Source organism: Anomalospiza imberbis, chromosome 1 (genome assembly GCF_031753505.1).
Source record: "Anomalospiza imberbis isolate Cuckoo-Finch-1a 21T00152 chromosome 1, ASM3175350v1, whole genome shotgun sequence".
Classification (NCBI taxonomy): domain Eukaryota; kingdom Metazoa; phylum Chordata; class Aves; order Passeriformes; family Viduidae; genus Anomalospiza; species Anomalospiza imberbis.
This window is the reverse complement of record NC_089681.1, coordinates 144,798,856-144,825,146: the sequence shown is the minus strand read 5'-3', so window position 1 is coordinate 144,825,146 and position 26,291 is coordinate 144,798,856. Positions and strand designations below refer to the sequence as shown.

The window sequence follows — 26,291 nt, the reverse complement described above, 5'->3', positions numbered from 1 at the left end:
TTTAAGAATGCTCTCACATACACTACATTAACCTTTTCATTCCCTTATGGTGTGTGTCAAAGAAAAATGATCCCTGTAACTCTGCTTATTGAAGAGATACATCTGTGAAGTGTCTTAATTGGTAGAATTCCCATTCTGCTCTGAATAGATTTTTCACATGGTAAATGAATTCCTGGCTGTGCTAATGCTCATCTATCTTTAAAAATACTGTCATTTACTGTCTCTTCTCCATGGCTGATCACTTCTGAACTCTTTCATTAGTTGTGGAGGAGTTTTGTCTTTTAACTTAGATGAGGTGGAGAGAGGCACCAAGGCAAAGGTCCTCAGGAGTATCCCTGTGCCTGAATCCTGGCGAAGCCACAGGGAGTTAAGGACCTGAGCAGCTCTGAGGGCGTGCAGGGTGCAATGTGCTGTTCAGGATGTGTTTAAGTCTTGCAAAATGAGTGAGATGGGCAGGGAGATGAAGACAGAGTACCTTCACAACCTGTGTTTAGATCACAAATTGATCCGAAGCTATGCTGATCTCTGTAGGGAAATGTGGCCGTGGCTCTGCCTGCTGGGTTTGATAAACTTTTCAATTTCAGAACCCAAACTCTGCTTCTTGTGAGAATAACAGGTTGGTGAGGTGTGGAGAAGAAACTTCTTTCTTGGATACTTTTTTCCGTACCATCTGTGAGGCATTTTTCCATGGGATGCAATGAAGCTGTCACACATAAGTCATTGAGTCTGCATGAGTGATTTTTCTCTTTTCAAATCCTACAGCCTGTTTATTTCAATAATATGCCTGCATTTTAGAATAAACCACCTGCGTGACTCGGGAGAAGAGGTGTTTTTTTCAGTGCTTCTGAGATGGTAACATGAATTGTTCAGGGAGATTAGAAATGATCATGATAATGCAGTGGCTTTTCTGCTGGTGGCCCTGGTGGCAGTGACTCTCATAAAATGATAGACGACCAACAGGAAAAAAAATTGTAATTTGTGTCTCAAGCAGTTTTGCTTCTTTTTATTTAATTTCTGTTTTGAGTGGGAATGTGGATGTTTCCATTTCATTCTGTAATTTACTCACTGAATCTCAGAATTGTGTTGAATTAAGGATAACTCCTTCAAATGAAAAATGAGCAACAAAAGTTTTCTTTCTATACAGGGAGTCACGCTGCTGTGGTGTTGTGCCACAGTTAACACAACTCAGTATGGGAAATTTGGCATCTTGCTTTCCCGAGGAAAAATGACTTAATGTTTGTTGGTTGTGTTTTCTGTCAACCAGAAAGTTTTGAAAATTAAAATGAATGACTTTGCAAAGCCTTGTAATGTGCTGTGAGAACCCTAGCAAAAACACAAATCAATTAAAACAGACCAAGCATAAGACTCACAAACCTTTGGAGACCTTGGAGTTGCTTTTCCTGACAGCAGCTTCAGTGCCGAGCCAGCTGCTGGCATTTCATGCCAAGAGCCTGAGCACCCTTCAAAGAACAGTAATTCTTCAAACCACAGTTGTCCTAAGATAGTGCTGGACAAGGGCCTGGGGAAATTAGAATTAAAAAAAAATTCCCCAACTTCATGAACATCAAATCAGGATATCCATGAGGTGGTTTCTGGTTCAAGGATATCTGAGAATTGCCCAAGCAAATCCCATTGGGAGAAGTGAGATGTGTCCCAGCTACTTTGAGGACAGTTTCACAGCCTGTGCACTCTGCCTCCTGATTCATCATCCAAGTGATGCCCATGGACGTCAGCTCAGGTCACTGCTAGGCAGGAAGAAATTGTCAGCATTATAAAATATATTGAAAACATCTGTTCTTTTGCTGTTGTGTCCCTTTCTCTCTACTTCTGTGTGAGTAACAGTGTGGGCTCAAGTAAAAGGTTTTCCTCAGTTGTAAGAATTACACAACTGGGGAGAGTTGGGGACTAATGCTAAGTTTTTGGGGTGCTGATGGAGTTTAGGGCTGCATTTCTGTTCTGAGATAACCCAGAGGGGTGGAGGGGACTGAGCACAGGTGATCACTGGTGTGCTTTGTCAGTGTGCTCCCAGGTGTGGTTTTGGCCCCTTATAGCAGGACTGTCCCAGGAATGCTGCAGAACAGGTTGGTGTACAGGGTGGGCCAGGGACTGTTTTGCTAAAGAAGTTGTGGCAGGGTTGTGCTGCACTCCAGTATCAGAGGGTTTGGCTTTTGGGGGAGAGGAGGGCACAGCCAATCACCCTTGGGATAAGAGAACGGATTTTGGGGGACTTTACTGGTTTGCATTTACTTGTGAAACCAGGAATTAAATTTTCAAGAGATGAGATGAAGGGGACAGAGACTAAGCCAACACTCTGGGCTGTGCAGACTGGGGAGAACACCACTTAGCTGGGAGAGAAGAGCCTCCATTCTGGATCCTGCTCTCACAGCTTCTACTGTATTTTCATCTAAAAGAATTGTGTAAAATGCAGGCTCACACTTGCATGTTCTTTTTCCATTGTTTGACTCAGTTAAAATTTGTATCAGAGAAAAATATTCTTTCCATAATTTTATTTCAAATCTTGGCTAAATACTGCAACATTAGAGACCTACATAGCAAAAATGACTTGATCCTAGAAACAACAGAAAATTAAAGGTAAAATTATCCCTTAAATTTAAATTATAAGTATCATTTTCATATAAATATTAGTACAATGATGAATTCTGTGATTGCATTGCCTTTGAAACATCCATGCATGAAACAATTTGTCTTTTTCAAAACTGTAAATGACTAGTGCTTGAAAATAAGTTGTGTAAAATCTATTTTCTCCTCCCTCTCCCCTCTACATATGGATTTCATATTCCTCTTCCCACTGTCTCTACAGCACAGTGACCTCAAACCTTGGTTGTATTCATAGCTCTTCCTCACACTGCTCCCAGGCAAATTATTTCAGAATGAAACTTTGTTTGCCTCATGTTTTCTTTCCTGTAGCATTTAGAAACAAATTATTTGTAAACTAAATAATAGAAAAGCCTAGGAATTTATAAAATGCAACATTGAACAAAATTTTTAATGCTGTCTTTCTACCTAGGGGGATTAAACACCTCACTATTTCCCTTATCACAAATTCTTTCTTGGTGTTCAGAGTGATAAATTGAATGGGTTTTTTTTCTTTTTACTGAAACACCGTTTCACTAAAAATTGCAATTGTCTTTTTACAAATGTAAGCAGAATGCCATTTTGTTAGAATTAGAGACAGAAAAGTTGAGAGGTTGTTTTGCCAAGCTCTCAAATCTTTCAGGAAAGCTTCTTTTCCTGTTTCTTGAGATCATAATTCTTCAAGAAATAGAGTAGGGAGATGCCATCCTGGCATGCCTTGGCAGCACCACTGTTTGCAGATGCTTTCTGCACGGGTATGAGCTGTCTCAGGGCTCGAGTGGGCTGTGGCTGGGTTTGGAGGCAGTCAGGCTGTGAGAGCATTGTGGTGGAAAACCTGGAGCTGGGCAAGTGCTGTGGCATAGAGGAGTCCTGGGATCAGTGACACAATCTATGGCATTTGGGCTGTTCATGGATTTGGTGAACACACAGACTCGTCTAGAATAAAATCCTAAGCATCAAACCAAGTTTTACTGGTGGTGTGGCAGATATTTCACTGCAGGAGATGATCTGCAGGTTAATGTGTGTGCTTATATCAAACACTGAAATAAAATCAAAGAAATGCTGTTGATTTTATGGGCTATGTCAGTACTGGGAATGGGTCTTTAATTATGAATTGAATTACAGTAGCAGCTAAGGAACCCTGAGAGGATTTACAGTCCCACTGTGCCAGGTGCTATAAAAACATCTGGGTTACAGGACCAGAATGAACCAAACTAATGGGGGGAAGTGAAGGAGATTAATAAAATTACATTAAATCAAGGCCAACACAGTTCTTGGCTAAAAGTGTCTGTAGTCACACATGTCCTGTGCCATACACAGTTACAGTATTGCCATCTCATTTCTCCTGGCCATGGTCAGAATATGACTGTGCCTTTGGCTGGAATCGCTCATCGTGCAACAGGTTCAGATGGTGTTTGCAGCTTGAATTTTGTAACCTTGAGAACTGGCTTCTGGCAGGATTTCAGAGTCCACGTTCCAAGGTTCTCATTTATTTTGAAAGTTCCATGGAGTCACTCTGTACTGAAGCACTAGGAGTAATTTGGGAACGTTTCAAATTGCAGTGGTGCTTATTTACATACGCTGTAAGGGCATAGGAGGGTGTTGCAGTGTGGTAACTCTGCTTGGGTACAAAAGTCATGTGAAATGCCAGTTCAAAACACAGAGAAGCTAAATTAGTCTTTTAGTACTGCAAGGTCTGGAGGTGATCCAAAACCATTTCATTATAATGCCTATAAAAATGATGGGAAGTTATTAAATATCCATTTCTGCAATCCAAAACAGCTAAGAATTCCAGGTATTACTGTATTTAAATCATCTTACAGATTTTTTTTTCTTTTAACTTAGCAACAGCACTGGGTTTCATTCGTAGCTGACAGACTGGTTTGGCTCCAGTGGAGCCAATGATCTGTGTCAGTCAATGCTAACTGAGGATCTGGTGCCTTCTGCTCTAAACTATGGAAGAGTTGTCATCTGTTAAAGCTACACTGAGGTGTGTGGGATGCAGATGGCATTCATTTTCTCCTACTGGCTTTGTAATAGAAACATGTAAGACTTAAAGCTCTACCAAAGCATAAAACATGCAAGGTTTAAATTTATGGGGAGCTGAGTGTTACGGGTACAGCCTTTTCCTCACTTACTCCCAAACACACCATTAGTGCCCAGCCTCTGAACATTTACCTGTGTGCGTTTTTCAGATAATGGTGGGAGGAAAAGGAACCAAACAGAATGGCTTTAGGGCATTCATAAAAGAGCCTCCCAGAAATGCAGGGCAGGAGAATGTGCTGCACTGTGTGCAGGGTAAAAGGTTTGTCTCACAGTGCTGGGGAGTAGGCAGCAAAGATGTTCACTGTTACTTAAATCATTGCTCCCTATTACTAAAAGCATCAACAGAAGATGAAGAAAAACATAACATAGTTGTCTTTCATCACCACAACAGGCAGATGGTTTTATCCCTCTTATTTCTGTTGGGGTTTTGCAGGAAAACCCACATACATGCCATGCCTCATTTGTAAAAACAGAGCAAGTTTTTATTCTTCTCACTCTGAAGTGTCACCTTTAGCACCTGAACAACTGAGCTTCTGTAGCCTCGGGCTCAGGCTCTGTGTCTGTCTGGAAACTGGTTGTTATTCTGCATCACACTCCAGCCCAGGGTGGTCTGCAGCAGCAGAGGGCGGGGAGGCGAGTAGGGAGGAGAAGGAAAGGGAAGAAAATAAATAAAATATCCCCAAGCAAGAGTAACTCAGCTTGACTTCAGAGGTGAGAATGATGCAGTTACATGCTTATTATTGTTTATCTGTGTTATGATACTTCCTAAATTCTGTAGTGACTGAGGTTCCCTCTGTGCCAAGCGGGGTATCAAAAGTGATTCCTGACCGTGAAGAAACTCCATTCTAGGTTTAAGGTAGGGGAGCAGAGGAGGATCCAGGCAGAAGGATTGTGATGAGACAGTAATGCAGTATCAATCAGCAGAATAACCAGGAGTCTCAGTGAACCTCCTGCTGTAACCACTGCAATTCATTTTGTTTGCTGCCATTATCATCGCAATTAGTGTTTCATTTTTGGAACATAAGGTTAATAATCTAATAACTGTATGGGTTACCCACTCCTCAGCTCATTTGTTGTACTATTCAGCAGGAATAATTTGCTGCAATTTTGTTTTATAAAGAACTAATTAACAACAAGATTATTTTTCCACTGAACTTCACAGGAGTTTTTTGTCTTGGACAAAAATGGGGTATGGGGACACTATTTTGTTCCCATACCTTATTCTGTGCCATATTCTGGACTTGGTAAGGTCAGTTGTCAGAGACACCACACTGACCCACATTTCATCAGGCAGGAGTCCTAATTCAGAGCCAGGTGGCGTGAGTGAAAGGTATAATACACATTTTTCAATTATCAGTGTTAAGAAGCTTGTTAGAAGAATTTTTCTTTCCTGTGTTTATAAGTGTAATATTTAAGGTCAAAAATTAGAAATAAATCAAAAAGAAGCAAGAAACAGAGCTTGCAAGAGTAGCACGTATGGAAACTACAAAATTACTATTAATTATTATAATTACAAAATTATAAATCCCCATTGTACCACCTCTGAGGCCAACAAAACATCTTGCACCTGCTTTTATTTCATAGCATTAATTTCTTGGATTTTCTTTGGCATTTTGCTTCAGATTTACACCAGTGTAACTGAGTCCAGAGCTCAGTCTCAATGGCCCAGTGTCACCTGCTTCTGCAAGGAACCTCTAAATCCAGCACCTGAATCTGGAATGTGTATATTTCATATAACACAACTGGGATTTATCATTATTGCATAAAAGTGCCAGCTCTATGTTGAAAAACACTGAGGCCAGCCATGACTATCTCACTGCTGATACTTCAAAGATTTTGGTCCAGGATGTATTAGTTTTATTAAATAATACCTATACTTCACAAGTGATACCTATATTGTCCTTCAGCCATATAGACGGGGTTATTAAAAAAAGAAAAAAGAATTTGTGCTTGATGAGTTGTTTTAAGAAGTTATTCTATTATTGTAACATGACCACTGTGCTGGCAGGCTTTTGGCAGGTTTCAAATAAACATGCCAGAAATAATTTTGTTGACAGCATCTTGGGTTGGAGCACATCCAGCCTTCATCCATAACATGTCAACACAGTGATTCTTTCACAGGCAGGAAAATATGTCACCGTGGATCTGTATTTTAGAGTTGTGTATATATAATACATATATATATATATATATATATATATATGTATTATATATATATATAAATACTGTAGATGTCTAGATTAATGGCTCCAAAATCAACTTCACAGGTGGCTAGCGAGGTTTTTCAATCACAAATGAATATGTAAGTGATGGCATCTGCAGTTTTTAATACGCAGCATCAATGAAGTGTGCTTATGTAAAAACCTGTGGAAACATCTGGTTTACTTTCCAAATCCAAAATCAATTTAGTTTTCATGTAATAAGAAGAAGGAGGTGAAAAACAAGCAGCAAAGGAAAAGAAGGAGAAAACCAGGCTGAAGGGCTTTAGCTTGCTTGAAGAGGTCAGGAGGATGTGTTAGTGCTTCCTGTGAGGCAGAGAGGAGGTGGTTCCTACTGATGAGTGAATTCAATGTTTTCTTTCAAGTTCTTTTCATCAGAGCAGAAACCATATGTGCTTGGTTTATTTCCCTTTGTGTCATATGCTCAGATTTCAGTGTGAAACCCAAATTTGGTATCTTTAGGATTAACACAAAGGCATCTGCTTGCTGGCCAGTTTACATCTCCATGTTTATCTCTGCAAGCTGTGTCTTTCAGGAACAGGCAAATTCCAGCTCTGAGCTCTGTGCTGGAAATGCACCCTTTGAGCTGCCTCTTCAAGAGCATCATTTATGTGCCTGAATCAGTACCTGCCCAGGGCTGAATTAAACACCTCCCTGGCTTCAGTCCCAAGTGCAGAGGCTCCCCTGAGCAGTGATGCCTGCTGCTGGGAAATCCCAGTGAAGGGTGAGGGTTTGCTGGGAAGGGCAGGGGGTATCACAGGCTGGTGGAGCTGTAATCCCCTGGAGGTAAAAGATGGTCACAGTGACACAGCAACATCCCTCTGGAATTAACAGAAATACAGACAGGAATAATCTGAGGTGGCTGTGCTATCATGAATATGGTGTGATGTGTCTGCAGTTTTGCTGGAAGTGATTCTATCAAAGGAGACTTCAAATGACTGAGAACAAAAGAGCAGCTTTCCAAACCTGTGCTGAAGAAAGCTGTTTGTCTTTCTTTGAAAAGTCATTTATCTCTCCTTGCTTTTTACCAGGGGAAATTTCCTGATGGAATTTTGAAAAGATAGTGAAAATGTACTTTAGTACTTCTTTGCAGTGCATTAAACCCCAATATTTTGCTTATGAATAGTTTTCCTCCTCTTGATACACTGGAAATTCACAGTCTTATTTTCTTTTTTTCTTTTTTTTTTTTTTTTTTTGTTGAGATTTTGCTCAAATATTGATTGAATGCCTGGAGAATTAATGGGATTGACTTGATAATGGATTCAGTGCAAGTACAGCTGTCCTGAACACTCAAGTATGTGTGTGTGTTTCTATCACACTGGGACTCATGGATGGCAAAATCACACTTAATGCAAGATGTTATTCAGCTCTTGAACTACATCTGGGTTTGTAGATGGTATTCAAGTCCATGAGCTAATTTCTTCTTCAATTTTAAAACTTCTGACCATTTGTGGTGACAATGTTAGATTATTTTCAGGACTGTGACTGTTGCCATCAGTTCTGCAACACTGTCAGAGTTTTACTGTGTCCCAAGACACACTGAGGGCTTGGCTGGGTTTCTCACCTGCTTCTCCACAGTTCTCCCATTTCTCTCTAGACCCCACCCTGTACCCTGCTGTGAAAGAAAGAATATTTCTGCCATCTACTAAGAAGCCCTGGGTTATTTCCCTGGCTTATTTATAAATTTCCTTCCATTGGAAAGCCACAGACTATCTTTTGTGCCTTTTTGTATCACCTGAAAATTCGACACCATAACAGTTTCCTAAAAATGGCATTAGAAGACTAAATTGATTAACATTTGTATTCATATTTAAGGTAAAGAATCTGTAGGAATGGACGTATTTCTTCTGCTTGCTTGTTGCCAAACATTTTCTCAAAGCTCCTGACCTACTTTTCAAATTTTTCTCCAGTAACAATAGTAACTATAAATTTGTTCCTTCTAATTATTTTTCATTTCAAATAGAAAGCCAAGTACAAAGAAAGGGGAGACAAGGAAGGGAGGCTGTTCTCACCTCTACCCCTCTTCGCAGAAGGAAGAGAAGCCTCTTGTCTTTTCCTGAATTAGAATAAATAATGGAGTGCATCAGGTGTTTAATGCCTCAAACTTGGCTTTCTATTGCAGATTTATAGCTTTTGTAGTGGCTAGATCCCCAAACATATAGAAAGTGAGTCTAGACATTATCTTTTTCTGTAAAATGAATTCTAGGGAAAGGTTGAAAGATATTTCCCAGCATCTTCTGAAAACAAAACTGTGAGGTTTGCCTGACTTCTCTCTTCCTGTCTTGTTGCTGTGTATAAGAAACAGAAGTAAAGCAAACTCTGAATAACAGAAGAACTTCGTCTACTAGAAAGCTTTTTCCATAAAAAAAAATTAAAATGGGAAGAAAAAAGTTTTTTAAAGAAGTACCAGCAGCTCTGTTTTAGGCACACCATCCCTCATAATAAAAGAAATGAGGCAAAAAACATTAATAGATGAGTTTCACAAGGAGGAGGAGCATCCAGAGTTGTTCTGGCTCTATGACCAGATCCCTTGAGTGAATTCAGCCTCCCAGAAAAGCAGAGTGCGCTAATATTTCATACAGTTCCTGTGGATGCTTCAATGCATGCATGAAACCACATACAGTGCAAAATGCTAAGAGGAATCCAGCAAAACACATGAAAGTGCAGTAAATTTTTAAGATCTTGCAAATACAAACGTAGCACTTCATAAAACCTCAGTCCTGAGAGCAGGGCTGCTGTACACATCGTAGGCAGAACATATGGTGCATCCACAGTGCAGTCAGAGCTAATCAGTGAGTGGTGATGGAGCTTTTATGCTGAAGTTTTAAGGATGTGATTAAATTTAATGTATATGCTAGACAAGAAGCCTGTCTTCAGTTCCTCAGACCTACCAACCTAGGAGTGCACGCAGTACGCCCTAAGGAGGTGTCATGTTTTCTGGGAAGGCAGGAAAGTTCACCAGGGGGATATCCTTATTGATTTTTATCTCTATGCATGCCCATGTGAATTATTTATCTTCTTGTATGCTTCTCTGACGTCTTATTATGAAAGTCTCTTGAAGGTTACTGTAAAGCTCCTCATTCCCAGACTTAATGAGGGTTGGTAGGAAATCGGCGTTGATGAGTGAGTTTTGATGAGTGCTGGGATGGGGGCTGGTGCCTGTGTGCCAGGAGGTAGTGAGGAGTGTGGGTTCCACTGCTGAGCCACCTGTGGGTGCATTGCATTTCTTTGCTGTATAATTATTTAGGATGAATTCAATTAATGACACCATGAATTATAACAGCCTGAACTGTATTTGGCTCGAGGGCGTCACTAACCGTGGTCGCAGGGTGTAGATCTGCAGACATACATTTCTGTCTGGATTCTGTGCTTGTTTCCTTGTCCAAGTGCCCTTTTCTAAATGTTCATCTTCTTTTGATGTTTCTAGGAGCTGGTGGGCAGTAATCCTCCTCAAAGAAACTGGAAAGGAATTGCAATTGCCTTACTTGTTATTCTCGTTATCTGCTCACTGATTGTCACCTCTGTCATACTCCTGACACCAGGTATTTATAACCTTTAACTCACTTCCAGTCTGGTTTTCTTTTATAATTTTGCCCATCCAAGGGAAAAGGGATTACAAACTAACTGCAAAGTCAACATCAAAGGAATCCTCCTTCCTCACTTTATCTCAGTGTGATGCTGAGTTCAAGGCTATTCCTAGGGAGATTGTTTTAGAGTTTTACATTTCAGTTCAGAAATCAAGGCTGTGGACCTGAGGGCACAAGCCTGGAACTTGATTGCCTTAACATGGATGGGGAATCATTTTAGATGTGCCAGGATAGGAGAGGAACCCCCGTGGGGCAGTCAGTGAGGGCACAGGAACTCCTGAAATTCATGTCCACATGGAGCAGTAGTTGCCAGTTGCGTGTCGTATCCTGGACCATTGGAAATGGCATTAGATGCCTTGGCACCTAAATCCCATCCCATTCAGTTGGATTGATTTTTTAGTTCAGACCACAGTGTTTACAAAGCAATTTCAGATAATGATATACCAGATTGTACTTATCCACAGCAAATAATTAGTAACTTCCCAATAAGGAATTCTTTTAGTTAATCCTCTTACCAAGTTTCAGCAAAGTTCTGTGCATGTAACCTCTGTAAATTATTTCTCTTACAGTAGCTGCTGAGGTTGTAGGCTTGAATTTTAATGTGGTGTCATTATGATTATTGATTATTATGCATTTATACAGCTCTGAAAATTTCCATGCCTACTTAGGGAGTAGAAATAAAGTGCTTTTGCAGCACTGACAAGATTGTGAACTGAATATGAAAAGACAAACAAAATGAGAGACAAGACATAGGAAAAAGAATTCAGTGTCAGAAAGGGTGAGGAGCTACAAAACACAGGGGGAGGCAAAAGTCCCTTGCTTAGGGATGTAGAGGAGAGGAACAGGGACTCCTTCTTGGATGAGTACATGTGAGTGGTAGAATCTAGGGAGCAGCAGGAGAAAGAGCACATAGCTGAGGAGCAGAATGGAGACGAGAGAAATAAAACCTCAGGACATGGAAGAGCACAGAGTAGTGAAGTGGAAAAATGAGACAGAAGCTGTGGGGCAAAAATTTCCAGCTCATTGCATGCAAAATGCATGCAGTCCAGGAGGTCTAGGCCATCTTCCCTGACAAAATTGTTATCCCACAGTCCTGCTGTGCGAGGAACTGGAGACAGGGACAAACCAAGAAATACAGGAGTGCATTGAGTTAATTTAAAAATGAATGAAGCAATCAGTACATTATTTTTTCAGTTATTTATTATCATGCCTTATTCAGTTTGTTTCATGTTATCCTGAAGTTTTCAATGCAAATTTAAGTTCATACCAGAATAATTATATAATTAAATTAATTAGGTTAAACTTTATTAAAGATCATTTATTAAATTATTTTTTCTGGTGTTCAGATTCAACATCTTTGGACAGTGCTGTTCATCTCTGAGATGTTTTAGGACATGGTGTGTGGACTACACTCACATCAGGCACAACTTGTTAAGTATGCAACTGTTGCCTGCAGTTTTACAGAAGCACAAACTTTTCAAAGATGTGCAGGAAAGCCTTGATTACAAAGTCCATACCCGTGAGCTTCAACAAGTTCTCTTGAAGCTAAAACTCTGCCTGGATGGGACCATGGATGTCACTTCCATCAAAATCCAAAATCCTTCAATCCACTGGCTTCCCTTGATCAGCAGTGTGGGTTACCCTGTCATGATATGAAATCAGGTTTGATAAGCAGGACTCTGCCCTCATGAGGCTTTGCTGGCTGTGACCAAAGACTGAGTTCTCTTTTCGGTTTTTTTCAATACCTCCCAGAATAATCTTCTCCATAACTTTTACAGGCACTGAAAGGTCTTTAACAGGCTTGTAGTTTCCAGGGGCCTCCTTCTTCTTCTCCTTCTTCTTCTCCTTCTTCTTCTCCTACTTCTTCTCCTTCTTCTTCTCTCCTTCTTCTTCTCCTTCTTCTCCTTCTTGAAATACTTATATTCAGTTATAAATAAAATTCAGAAGTGCATTTTTATATATGTATTTTATATGTATGCACAAAGACATTCTCCCTTTGGGGTGTGTGTGCACACACATGCACACGTATAAATCACACAGTTTTTATTATGTACCCAGCAACACCTCCAGATAATAATATTGAGAGGGTCACTGTGCTTAAAACTTAGGAATATGCAAAGTCATTTTCTATGCTGAAATTTCTACTCATGTTTTTTGAGATTTCTAATTATCTGATCTGCTGGTAAACTGGGCTTGGGTTGTTTTTTCTTTTCCCTGTTGATGTTTCAGAATTGTGTCTTACATGCACACAGAAAAACTCTGAGCTCAGTACTGCTCCTATTTTTATTATGGATCCAAAGTGCTTCATGGTGAGACTATGCCAAGGGTAAATTACAGAGCTTAGGTTGCTGCTGTGGCTTGGCAGCAGCTGAGTTCAGCCTTCTTCTAAGCCACTGGCCCTGGAACCTGTTACAAGGTTGGGCAGTGACAGAAGGGAAGAGGAGGCTCATTTCATGGGCTAAGTGGGACTCTGAGACTGGTTTGACAAATGTAAAATTATCACATTGCTAATCCTACCTGGGCATAGCACGTCCCAACAAGGTAGGAGTGGGGAAGGTGGAGGAGCCTGTCCAAAAGCAGAGGCAGAGTCTGCATTTCTCTGCCATAAAATAGTTCTCTGGAAGAAGAAATATTTATCTTTTGGTAGCCAAACTGAAAATTAAGTGATGGATATATGAACAAGAGGTGAGGAAGGGGCAGGAGCACAGTGAAGGAAGGAGGTAGAGCAGTTTTGTGGATGTTCAGGGGGAGCTGTCAAGTATGAGTGACATCAGGAAATAAGCTAAACAACCAAACAGCAGCCCCTCTTCACTGCAAAAGCCTCGAAGGGGGTGATGCAGGCTGGCATGGCTTGGGCAAAGTATCAGAGGAAATTCAAATATTTTTAATTCTTCCTTCCAATGATATTGTTGGAGTCCAGCCTGATGCTGTCACACCAGTACAAATAACCTTTTGCATTTATCTCTGTATCTACTACCTACCTACTTTTCCCTGTCTATCTCAGTCCTCTTCCTGTCTGGGAAACCATTTTTCTCTCAGTATTTTGGTCCTGGTTTGAAGGCTGGTTTGCAGTGCAGTACCAGGGCAAGAAATACAGAGATGCTTTAAAACCAGTGCTGAATATCATTCAGTGCCTGATTCCAGAGTAATTTTGGACATATATGGGGTAGAGTGCAGCATGCAGGCATATAGTCCATGCTCAGACAAAGAAAAGAGGTTACCTGGACCCCTAACTTGGTCAAACACTGGGAGAGCTTGGGTAATCTCTCAAGGTAGTCTCCTGCAAAGTCAAGAACAACAGCAAGTGCTTAGCAAGATTTGCTTAGTAGGACACATAATGATTAAATTATTTAATAATTGGGAAAAATGAGAATTTTTATGTCTCTTCCAGATTATTTTTCAAATCAGCCCAAACCTTTAAAGGTTTTAATTCTGGATTCAGAAGGGCTGAAATCCCTACTGGTCTGGGTTTCCCAGGGGCAGGTCACTCACCATGCTCCAAGATTAGCACAAAAACTGGGAGCAATGGACTTTGCATTCAGCAGATACTGTAATTTCAGTGGCAGTGCTCTATTACTAGCTAATGTTTATGTTTGATTTTATAAAATCCTAAAAACATCTCAACATTTATATGATTGTATATCCATTGATGTTAAACTATTTATACAAATGATGACAGTGCTGTCCTGAGGCTTTCCTAGCTGGCAGCTCCTCACTTGTCACAGCACATGGCACCTGTGCAGGTCCCATTCCATTGTTTGTGTATTTATATAAAGACATGCAGAACTTTCCAGAAGTCTGCCTATGCACACACACACACACACAGAGCAAAGCTGAAAAGAGGACCCAGCCCTACAGAAATGTTGAGTAAAGTAAGGCCTTTCCAAATTCCATTAGACATTGTGCTTAGGAAGAGGCTGATTTCTCATACATCTGTTCCTGATATTTAAAGCTTTCTGGAGATATACATCATATTTTCTCCTTTCAAATCTGACCTTTTAGTTGAAAAAAAAGAAATTACACCCTAATCCATATTAAAATTTTTGAGAAATCCATAAGAACTATTTCTCAGAAGTGTTACTGAGCTAGTCATTGCATAGCATTAATTCACAGCATGCTGTCTGACAGTCAAAGGCATTGCCTAGAAAGCTTTGTAGCTCTTGTGATACTCAGAGCAAGGCACTGTCCTTTGACCAGCTGTGCAGGAGGGCAATTTGTTAACTATAGTTATATATAAATGTGTATTTTACACCATTACAAACAGGTGGGATTTTACAGAAGGGAGAAAGGTTTGCCTTTGCTGGCCGCCACCTTTCAGGTACAGAGAGGTCATCTGGGGCAAAAGAGGGCTTGGGTCTGCCCAGGGATCAAGCAGGTATGCTGAGGTGGGGATGGAGCTCCTGGTGTGCTGGCCACAGAGAGATGGAGGCACTGTCCCTCTCATGCAATGCACAACAGCCAGGAGGTGTGAGGAAAGCATCTGGCACCAGCCTGTGGCTGAACACCGGGGGTAATGGAAAGAAAGGTGGGCACCCAAAGGTGGCTGCAGCCTTCTGACCTATCAAACAGCCTCTGAGCATGGCTGGAGTTGAGAAAAAGCTTGAAAGAGAAGAAGCAAAACAGGCAGTGAGGTGAGCTTCTTGCTCCTTTTTGTTGGAGTTTTCTGGATTGGGGGAGGATCTTTGTTCTGGAGAGCTGCGGGATGTCAGTCCAGCCCAGGCTTGTTTGGGTGCAAGGATGAAGACTTTCATCCTTGTTTACTGCAAGGATGAAGAGCAGGCAGATGAACCCAAACACAGGGTTCCTGCCATGCCTCTAACATTGAATCCAAACCAATATGGACATGGCTTCTGCTTGATTCTCTCAGCACGTAGCTGTGGAGTTTGGATGTTGGGTTTGTGACTTGGCACTCAGATCTCAAGTCCCTGTGCCACTTGCGTGGCTGCCATGCTGCCATCTGGATCTGCTGGGCTGGGGGATGTGAATGTAAAACAAAAACGGTGGCACATGCTTAGTCCTGTCCTTCCATAATCCCAAAGAGGCCTCCAGGTCCCTGCAGTTGGGTGTGGACAGCACAACCTGTCCACCAGCACAACCTGTCCACCAGCTGGTTGAGACACCCTGAGGCACACTTAGAATCTGCTGCCCAGGACAGAGCGGGTTGCCTGAGATCCCACAATTGCATTTCTTTTTCCATAAATGTCTCCATTAGAACCAGAGGAATGGAGCAGATGTTCTTAATAAGCCCTCTGACCTACCTGTCTGTTAGAAGAGAGGCCAGTAAACCTCTTTTTTTTTTTTTTCCTATTACTGAACTTCATTGATGGATTTATTATTTAGTTTATTTTTGTTCTCCCCAGCTCTGTGGCTGAGATGAACGTAGTCCATGGTCCAGCAGAGGACCTCTTGCAGCTCTTACAGCCCAAGGCAGGGGACAGGAAGGGAATCTCACCTCATCCCTCAGAGAGGCTCCAAAGTGTGCAAAGTCCAGGTGCTGCCTCTCTCTTGCTGCTGTCCCTCACGAGGAGCTGAATGCTGTGGAGGAACAGAGATGGTGCAGCTCCCAAACTGGCTGTCCCCATCCTGCACAAAAAGGAAGAATAGGAAGGGCTTTGACCCTGTTTCTTCCCAAATCTCCAGCATAGAGGTCTGATTGTGCCTGTCCTTCTGCCCTCATGGGGGGAAGGGGGTGCTTGTGCTCCTCCAGAGGGCATTTGGGAAGCATCTCCTGGGACAGGCACAAACCTAGAGCTGTGTGTGGGCTCCTGCCCCACCTGACCTCCCTGGGTATCCAGTTCTGGGGACTCACACTACAGTGAAATTAATTGGAACGATTTCCTGGGGTCCTTGTCACCTATATTTTCCATTTTAATCGATAAAATTATGCGGAATAACTTGGCATAACACTGTCACACAGAGGGATTTGGCTGAGGACTTGTATGAATGGGTTCTGGAGTTTGGAAGCCACAGTGAAGAGTGTGGTTGAAGTCTCAGCCAGACTAGGGAAAAATATGTACATTGAAGAAGATAATTTAATTTAGTAAAAGTGAAAGTTTGTTCTGAAACACCTTTTAGTGGAACAAAACACTGTTCACAGGTATGTTTCTGTCATCTCAGGGGCTTCAATTTAATACAGCAAAGACTTTTTTTTCACAAGTAAGTGCCTTCAGGGTCTGATTCCACTTTTCTAATCATTAAGTGTTCAGTGTAAGTTTAGCACTAAACAATATTAAAGATATCTAAGGTTGCCAATAAACCTCAGGCATGAGGATACTGTCACGAGGAAAGATGCTGAAACACATTCCTGCTGTGGAAATACTCAGAATGTGGCCTCCTCTTTTCTTTAAAAGAGCAAATGTATTTAAAGCTGACTGAAAAGTTTCTATGAAAATATTATTTCAGCCAAAAATTGAATGTTGACAGCAAATTATTCATAGAGAGTGACTGCTTGTCAAAACAAAAAATATTACAGTTGATGGGAGAAAAGGAAAGAAGGAATGTATTAATCAAAATTGTTGGGTTTTCAAATTAGTTCGTTTTTCTCTAAGACTTTCAGCTTTGATATTGCCATGTTTACAAATGAAACTGTATATCCTTTCACTAAAAATTAAAATTATTATGGGCCAGCTATGCAACACCTAAGGATTAAGGGTTATGTCTCATAGACTTTTCAAAAATATTTCTGCAACCAAATGTCTGATTCCCATGGAATATCTTTTGTGAATTCCTGAAGTAATCTGTATGAGCCCTTATAAGTTTAAACACTTTTCCAACTATGGTTTTATGCTAAAATTTTAAGGAAATAAAAATATAAGCTGTAAAAATGGGCCTTTTTAAATACTTTTTTAAATGTATCTCATAATTTCAGAAATATTTTGGGGTTTAGCTGTCAAATAGTAACCATTACATATCACTATGAAACCTATAGGTGTGTTTGCATGACATAGATTCTTTTTTGATCATGTTATGTCTGAAAATGTGTGGTTTGGACCATTTCTTGCTCTTTTTGTAGCTGTTAAGACCAGGCATATATAGCAAGGAGGGTTCAGTTAGTGAGCCATTAGGTGCTGCTTTAATAACACTGACAGTGGGAAAGATTTGTGTGTGACACAAAGCTGAATGTGGACTGTTTCCAAATGAGCTATGACATGTCACTATTCACAGTTTCTGTGCTTTCAGATACATTCCAAAGCTGAATTAATGGTAGTGTATTTTTACATGTTTTACAGTCGAAGATAACAGCTTGTCTCAGAAGAAGAAGATAACAGTGGAAGATCTCTTCAGTGATGATTTTAAGATTCATGACCCTGAGGCTAAATGGATAACTGGTGAGTTTTGAGCACTTCGTAGTATCTTTGCTTTGCTTCCTTGCTCCCTGGACATTGGGTTTTTTTGGGGTTTTTTAAATGTCTTTCTTAATTCCTCCACTTCTTTATGTTGCTCCTGAAATTACAGGATCAAGGGGTTGGGGTTGGAAGGGACCTCTGGAGATCATCTTGTCCAACTCCTAGCTGCATCAGTGGGAGCTGTTTGCCCAGAATCATGCCCTGAAATTCCTCTTTTCAACCTTCAAACTCCTATTCCAATTTTCCTCCTGTTAAGCATGCAAACATCACTGTTCTAACTTTTTATCTAGGGCTGCCCAGTGAGCTCATAGATAGGCATGAAAAACTACAGCCTTTTTCTCCAAGAGCATCCAAAACTTATTAAGTGGTGTAACACATGGTTGGAAGAAGTGGTTGGAGCACCATCAGTGATTATTTTGCAATAAACAAAACTGGAGGTTTATATTCTCTCATCAGATCTGTTTTGTTGTTTTTTTTTTCCTGGCAGAGAGGTGAAGCAATGCTAAACAACAGGCAAACAGTGCTCCAGCAGCAGCTGGGCTGGGGCTTGCACACAAGCCATGTGCTCTTTTTATCCTCTGCTGCCTTACATTTTCCAGTCAGAGGAAAACCAAATAATACTTGAATTAATGCATGTTGAATTTGCTGGAGTGGAGCTACTTTGGGGGATGTAGATTCCAGCTCTCACTGGAAATTGCAGCAGTCAGAACAAGCTTTGTTGAGAATAAAATTATTTGTGGTGTGCTGCTCATGTGAGTTCTTGTCCAGCTCTTATTATCATGGAAGTTATTAGCTTTTCTTTTGAATTTAATGGGGAAGTGGATCAAGTCCTTCCTCTGTTTAGCTTTCCTCTTCTGCTGTACCCATTGGGAACAATTTTAATACTTGTAATGAAAAGAGAGAGTGTTAAAGGGTAGTGCTGAATTAACACATTCTCCAGCTGCAGGTTCTGCCACCCACTCAGAGGGAAAGCTGTTGCAGGCAATAAACAGCTTCACAAACACACCTGCCAGAGTGCAGAAGCTCTTTTCCAGGCTGAGTTCTCCATGGGAATGGTGCTCCCAACAACCACTTTCTGGGAATGGTGTGTGGATATTCTCAGTTCAGTCAGAGAGAAAGAGAAAGATTTCTGCCAGGCTAAGCCAGGGAAAAAGTCCAGGAGGAATGTAAGCAATCTATTATCTTGTTTTCTGTTCATATTGTTTATAGATATGTTCTGCTACACTGACCTGAGTCCAGTGTACCAATCAAGTGGAATGTTTTTGCTTTAAGACCAATGAAATGAGTCTTCACGATGTTCTCTATAAAAGAGAGACATACTTTGAATAAACGTTCATTTTTTGCCTTCTGAACATGGAGTCTCATCATTCCCGTCCCTGTGACAGTGGTGGTAATGGAAATATTAGCTGCATTGCAGTTCATGCAGAAAGTTCCACAAAACTGATGCGTTGAGCTCATGGTTTAGTATTTTCTTGATTCTCAGTGGGCATGTGGAAAAATAATATATTTCTAATCAATAGTTTTGTGTCATTCTATTCTATTGATTTTAAAGAACCTGGGAAAAAAGAAAAGAACCAGTCTCAAAGCTGACATAAATGAACTTTCAGTGTAAAGATTACAGGCTTTGTCTCCGCCTCCAATCACAATTTGTGGCTCATTTGTGAATATATTTGCATGTTTTTAAAATGGAATTGCAATTAAATCTACTTGCACAAAGTTGTAAATTGGAACGTTTTACAATTTTTGTGATGCCACTGTAATTTCAAATTTCAGTTTGCATTTTTATCCACTGGTTTAGGGAGAGCAAAGAATACTTTGTTAAATTAGCATCTGTCAAATGGGATAGTGGAAGGTGTCACTGCCTGTGGCAGGGGATTGAAACTGGATGATCTTTAGATCTCTTCTAACTCAGGCCATTCTGTGATTCTATGATTCTGTGACTAGTATTGACTGCTCCACAGTTTATTTCTAGATCCACTTCCAGTGACTGCTATTGGTTAAGTTTTCCCTGTAGTGTGAGTAAATGCTGAATTTACTGTGAAGGTTTTGTTTTTAGGACAGCATAGCATATATGTTATACTATAGTAGGTGTAAAGCAGTGAAGTACAGGAAGTTTGGGGTTCTGCTGTTGATTAATTGGCACCCCCCTATCCAGCAGTCCAAGTGGAAACAATCTAGCTGTGTGTGTTCCAGCCCCATTCATCCCACACCTCCTGCACTGTTCCCATCACTCCATGTCTCCCACTCTGCTCTGAATTCCCTTTCCTGTACGACTACAATTACATTGTTCATATACTTAACAAGCATGTGAGCTCCAATCAGTGGCTCTTTTCATACTGTGTATCTTAAATGTAGTACTTGAACATTTCCTTGTTTTCATATCCCCCTCCAAAGCCTGTCAGGAGAGTCCTGTGCCAGCCTTTCTTCAGCCCTTTCCCAGCTGACAGGTGGCCTACTCGTTAGTCTAGTCCCTAATTGTTTAGCAGTTCTGCTCATGAGCACCACATTACCTTGTAATTAGGCTTCACAGTTACTGGGCTTTTCCTGTAATTTCTCTCACACAGCAGTTTAGCTCAGGTTTCTGAAAGGCTCAATGGAATGGTGGTGCAAAGTTCTTGTAATGCTCGACAGAAAACAGGATAAAGAAATTTGTTATCATTTTGTGCTGAAGAGCAGCTCGGTCATCTGATTTCTTCTATAAACAATAATTCATAGTCATTATTTAGACCTGACCTGAGAAGGCAGTTGAGTCATGCATTCTGGTTTTGTGGCCCTTTTGAGCTGCAGTGATTCCTGCCAACTGTGAGTCTGACCCCCACATCCTGGGAGCACTCCTTCCTCATGGGGAGGGAGCATCATGTAAAAGAAAGCAGTGGAGACTGAACTGTATGTGCCACTTGTGGAGACTTATGCTAATCTTCTGTCTTTGTACTTAAATGGCAAATAGATTTTTCCCACTTTGAAAGTACTCGGATGTTGTTTTAGTTAGAAAAACATCAGAGCAGCCTTTAGTATCCTGACAGAGGTCATTGCAAGGGATTGGGTGCAATGTGTCAGTCCTTACTCTTTGGAGGATGTTTTTCCAGCCTTGCTGTAGGCATCTTGCAAGACAGTGTATCCAGCAGTGGCTCTTGTCAGGATTTTGGGCTGTAGGTTAGTGACCGGAGGTTTTAATTAGGCGAGTGTTTTCCTTGGGCTAGACACTGGCCAGACCTGGGGAGGCAATCCTTGCAGAGTGATTGTAGCCAAATGGGCAGGATAAAGGTTAAAATGAAGAGCACAATATAAATGAAGAGCTCAAGCAGGGAGGAGCACTGAGGTACAGGACAGCAAAGGACATGTTTAGGGTCACAGGAACTTAAAAAATGTGAAAATCAAGCCCTTCTCTCTAAGGTCCCTGCCCACTCGCTTCACCTGTAATATTGGAAATAAAATATTTATTCTTATGAGAAGAGGAATAATGAGTAAATTAGCGAGAGGCTTCAAATGACATTTTCAGAAACGTCTCAGTTATTTGGAAACCTGCCACTCAGTGAGAGCCAGGACCATGGTGTGCCCAGCTTGCCTCTGAGAATGGCAGCTGGTCTTTTATCTCAAAAGTCCCTTTGAAAAATACACTAATAACTAATATCTAAATATAATTAAGCAATTCTTTTATCTGTAATACTGAAGCACATATGTTTCTCTAATAACATCATAGAATTTCTGGGCTCTTTTAAAACCTAATATTGAATTTAATGACCTAGAACTAACAGGTTTTATTTACCATGCTAAAAAAACCACAGTGTAGTGACTGAGGTAATTTATTTCAGTTTACCTTTAGTAATAATGCTCAGATCAACAATACTTAGATAGCCCAAATGCCCTCAAGCCTCTTCTCTGCAGTGTAAATCCATTGCACTGTATTGATAAAAGCACTGATGCATTTCAAATTATCCAGATTTGTGTGGAGTAAATGAATTATTTATAGGTTGCTTTGCATAGATATTAAGAACTTTGTAAGTGCTAATATTTTTCATTATGAAAAAGGTTTTGCTAAGGTGCTGCTTTGACAGGTCTTTAGATTTAAATTGCCCTCTTAGAAGCTACAGCATGGTTGACTGGAATACAGGTTTCACTGGCCTGCTTCTCCATGGGACAAAAAGGTTCATGGAATCATGAAGTTTGGAAAATACCTCTGAGTCCAACCATTAACCCAGCATTGCCAAGTCCACCACTAAACCATGTCCCTAAGCTCCACCTTGACACGCGTTTTGAGCACTTCCAAGGATGGTGATTCCACCACTTCCCTGAGCAGCCAGTTCCAGTGTTTGACCAGTGAAGAAATTTTTCCTAATGCGCAGTCTAAATCTGGCACGACTCAAAGTAATTTCCTCTTGTCCTATCACTTGTTACTTAGCAGAAGAGGCTAACTCCCACATCCCCACAGCCTTTTGTCAGAGAGCAATTCTCAGCTTGCAAGTGACCATCCAAACTGTAAGGCAGCAGGAGCCTTTCCCTTGGCAAGGTTGGGCTGTCAGCAGGAAAGGAAAACTCATCCTCCTGTTTGGCATCCAAGGGACAAAGTTGCCTTCCTTGGGCACTGCATGTTGTAGTCTTGTGCACATTTGGGATCTGTGTTAGGAAGGAGTTTCCTGTGCAGGCATCCTTGAGCCCCAGTGCAATCCCAGTTCCTGTCTTATGTTAAATGAATTTAAGGTAGAAAATGCTCACAGGTGGTTTTGTTAGTGTAAATCTGGTGAAGGCATAAAAAAACCTGGGTTACTCTATCAGAATATTTGCCCACCTTTTAAATTAGAAATATTAGCTCATTCATTTCAATGTGTTTTAAATGTGTTTTAAAAAGACTGAAATGAATGGGTTTATTGGTCTTAATGGTTCAAAAAAAATTTTCTCCACTCTCAGTTCAAACTTCATATCCAAGCTCATGGCAGCTGCTTTCTGCAGTATTTTTGTGAGTATTTTGGCTTTTGAAATGTTTTTCAAATACTTTCTGAAACACACAGCAACATACCTGGTGCGCAGCACGTTGGTTTGTGGTGTCTAAGGTTTAGTGAACCTCCAGGCCCCATTACAAAGAACCCCGCAGCCTATAAGGATGACCTTATGCTGAGAGTAAAGACACCCTCACTAAAGGAAAATGCTGTGTGGGCCAGAAGAAAATAGAGGGGAAGGACTAAGAAGGCTCTTCTTGTCTAACATAGCATGGTTTTGCTGGGGATGGCCTTCAGAAACCCTGGTATGATTCATAAAGATGTGGATGTTTGTTAAATTAATTTCTGGGTAGTGTTGGTGCCAGTGGAAGTGTCCATGCACTTCAGAGCTGGTTGATCACTCTTCTTACTCTAAAAGCCTTCATGAAGTGACATCGTGTGTTGCCAAAGCTGAGTAGGTAAGAGATCTTGCTCTGTCATGACTGCCACATTGAGGAACAAGTGAGGAATATGTTAAACCATTTGAACCAAAATTTTGATTTTAGATCTCATCCTGCATCATCTTCTTCAGAGATTTCTGTGGCTCTGTGATCTGAGAGCACTGGAGAGAATTTGTCCTACTCCTGCCTTTCAGCTTCTGGGCAGCTGCCTGAATTCAGCAGTGACAGTAACCTGTTCACTAAAGACAGGAAACTTGGGAATTAATGGATTTTTAAGAGACTATAATAGGCAATGGGGGAGAGCATTCCTGCCATGTAGCTGTTTTGTTCATTACTGCTAGAGAGAATGAAATGGGAAATCAATTTGGCTCTTTCAAAAATTAATACAGTCTGCAGGAGCAAGCTGGGGAGGAGTGTGGTGCCAAAGATTGGTCAGTGCCTCAGTGAACTCTTCCCTGCAGTGCTGGAGTGCTGGTGGGACACATGTGCTGCTTTTGGACTGAGAAAATAATTCTTTGGTGTTTACAACCACTTCTGAATTTAGAAGAAAAAATGTGTTGCATAAAGTCATGTTTGGGAAAAATATTGCACTGTGGAAAAGCAGAAGTAACAGAGTAATGGTCAAATAGGGGTTTTGTGTGTGGTGGTTTTGAGTAGTTTGATGTCTTGAGGAGGCCAAGATTTCCATAAGAGCCTAACCTTATGTTTAGAAGCCTTCATAAGTAAACTAATTTCTCCAAAGCCTGCTGAGCTCTAATCACTCCCCTGCTCGTCATGGGTGCTGTTGAGCCTCTGAGTCAAATGTCCTGCTGAGGTATCAACATATGGCTTTAGTTAGAGAATGTCTAAAAACCCACATGCATTAAAAAGTGGCCTCAGGCATTCAGTGAGGAGAGCTGAGAGGCAAGGAATGAGTGATGAGGAGGGTATGGACAATGTGATACTGCACAGTCACTCAGAGGAGAAGTCCAGGCAAGCAGGAAGGATCTTGGGGCTGTCCCAGGTAGAGCAGGAGCTGGAGTTGTGTGAAGAGTGAAAATGAGTCTGGAAGTCAGTACTGCTGAGAAGTGGCTTAATGGCCTATGATGAAGAGCCTGGAAAATACGTTCAGTTGCTATGGCAGTATCAAAGTGAACAATTAGTGAATCAAAGGTGACTGGAAGAGGCTGGAGAATTCCTTGGACTTAATTCTTCTTGTCTAGGTTCTGTTAATGCCTACTGCCCATAACTTCCTAATTCTGTTCCCACCATTTTTTTTTTAAACAAAAGAGGAAAAATAGACTTCCCCCTAACAGCCAACATCTCACTGTCACATGTTGGACCAGCAGGCTTTCCTAGACTTTCTATAGCCATTAACAAAAACAGATTCCCCATTTCCATTTCAAGCCCTACTCCACTAAAAGTAGTGCTTTTCCCTCAAAGTAGCTCAGAAGCAAAGGCAATGCCTCCTGTTGAGACTGTGTCTGCCATCAAGAAGCAACTTCAGGGAATAATTTGAAGTTGTAAAAGGTGTGTGAAAACTAGAACAATTTGGACTCCTTTGTGTGTTAAATTTGTTTGTAGATTTGAGGTAGAAATCCCTGGGAATTATGTAGAAGCTGCCCCCTTTGCTCCTTCCCATCAGCGGTGTGTTTCTCTAAGGTGCACTGCAACATTTCTAGGCTCATTTCCTGGTGGTGAATGCAAAGCTGATAAATTCAGTGCTGGGTCGTTTTACCTGCCAGCCAGGCAGACATACTGCAGCGACACTGGATTGACAGTGAGGAGCCTTTTGATTAAAAATAAATAACTAAATAAAGGAGAACAGCAGGGATGGAAGTGGGAATGCTGCTACAGGGAGAGGTAGCATCTGTGGGGGACTTTGAAGATCGTGGATCACAGCAGAGGTGTTTCTGAACCACGAGCACAGAACCACATGCACAGTCCTGCCTGTGTGCTGAACAGTTTAAATACAGTCAGGAAAAGGATCAGGTTTTTTTCATCCTGTTCAAAGTGGCTTGAAATCAAAACCCTGCTGCTCTCAGAGCTGAAGGGAAGGCAATGGTTTTCCAAGAGTTTAACTGGGAGAGGGATTAGGTGTTCTCTCAGAGGGTGGTAGTTATAAAATCCATGTGAATAGCTACAAGAAGAGTGTGACACCAAGAGATGCTCTTCCCCAGGTGACACCTGTGAACCAGGTAAGGGTCAGCTCCCAGCTGTCCCCAGCCCTCGGGGAAGGGGACACTGCAGGGACAAAAATGGTCTGTGGTAAGCCTCAAAAAGGATGGCCATAACTGCATTCCTGCTGGTTGAATTTGTACAAAAATAAAGTCGCTGGGTTTTTCTCTTTGACTCTTCAGAGGAATGTAACGCAGGCAAGAGGAGGGAGAGAAACAAGAGCTGTATTCTACTCCTGGGTGATGGAGCAAGCCGGGCACAGCAGAGGGTGATGGTCTTCCTTCCCCAGGAGCTTGGCAGTGTTTCACCATGAGGAGAATTGTTTTTGGAGAGAGCAAGAAGTTTTATTTTGCTTGGATCCAGCACTGCTTAGAAGATGTGGCTAGATAGAAAGGAGACTCAGTTTTGATCTGTAGGAAAAAAGGTCAAGAAAGAGGGCTTGCATGAACTTGCTGAAGGTTTTCCTAACAGTCAGGCTGATTTAATGATGGAAACATTTTTGGAAAGAGGCACTTAAGAGATAAGCACCCAGGAAAAGCACAGATGGAACAAATGAGGTGCATAATTGCAGGATATGCTGAGCAAAAAGCACATTCAAGTGAGGACTGTACAGGGGTGATGGAGAAAAAACTCTTTGGGGTGTTCAGGCCTCTTGTTAAGCCATTGATCCTAAAGCCATTGATCCTAATTACTACACACTGCTGATACCTTCAGTAGTGATCTCCAGAAATGTTTGTCTTTTGACACAGTCCAGCCCTGGGAACCTTTTGTTCTCTAGGATGCAATTTGCTTACTTATTAAAACTTTTTTTTTTTTTTTTTTTTTTTATTTTAATCAAGGCAATTTTCTGTTTTTCACACTGCCCTGCCCAACTTTGATTGCTTCTTGGAGATTTTTACTTGGTGCAAAGAACATTTTCCTTATTCAGGAGCTTTCCCAGAGCTTGCTCCACTGCTCTGGGATACTT

The 26,291-nt window shown here is 41.2% G+C and overlaps 1 protein-coding gene across 5 annotated transcripts in view; it reads left to right on the top strand.

The window, feature by feature from the left end:
- Nucleotides 1-26,291, top strand: part of DPP6 (dipeptidyl peptidase like 6) — a 534,562-nt gene that overhangs the window by 360,961 nt on the left and 147,310 nt on the right. For all 5 annotated transcript variants that reach the window (XM_068174757.1, XM_068174765.1, XM_068174742.1 and 2 more), the window contains exons 2-3: nucleotides 10,288-10,402; nucleotides 17,677-17,775. In XM_068174757.1, the coding sequence (XP_068030858.1) occupies nucleotides 10,288-10,402; nucleotides 17,677-17,775 (214 nt within the window). The remainder of the gene's footprint in view (nucleotides 1-10,287; nucleotides 10,403-17,676; nucleotides 17,776-26,291) is intronic.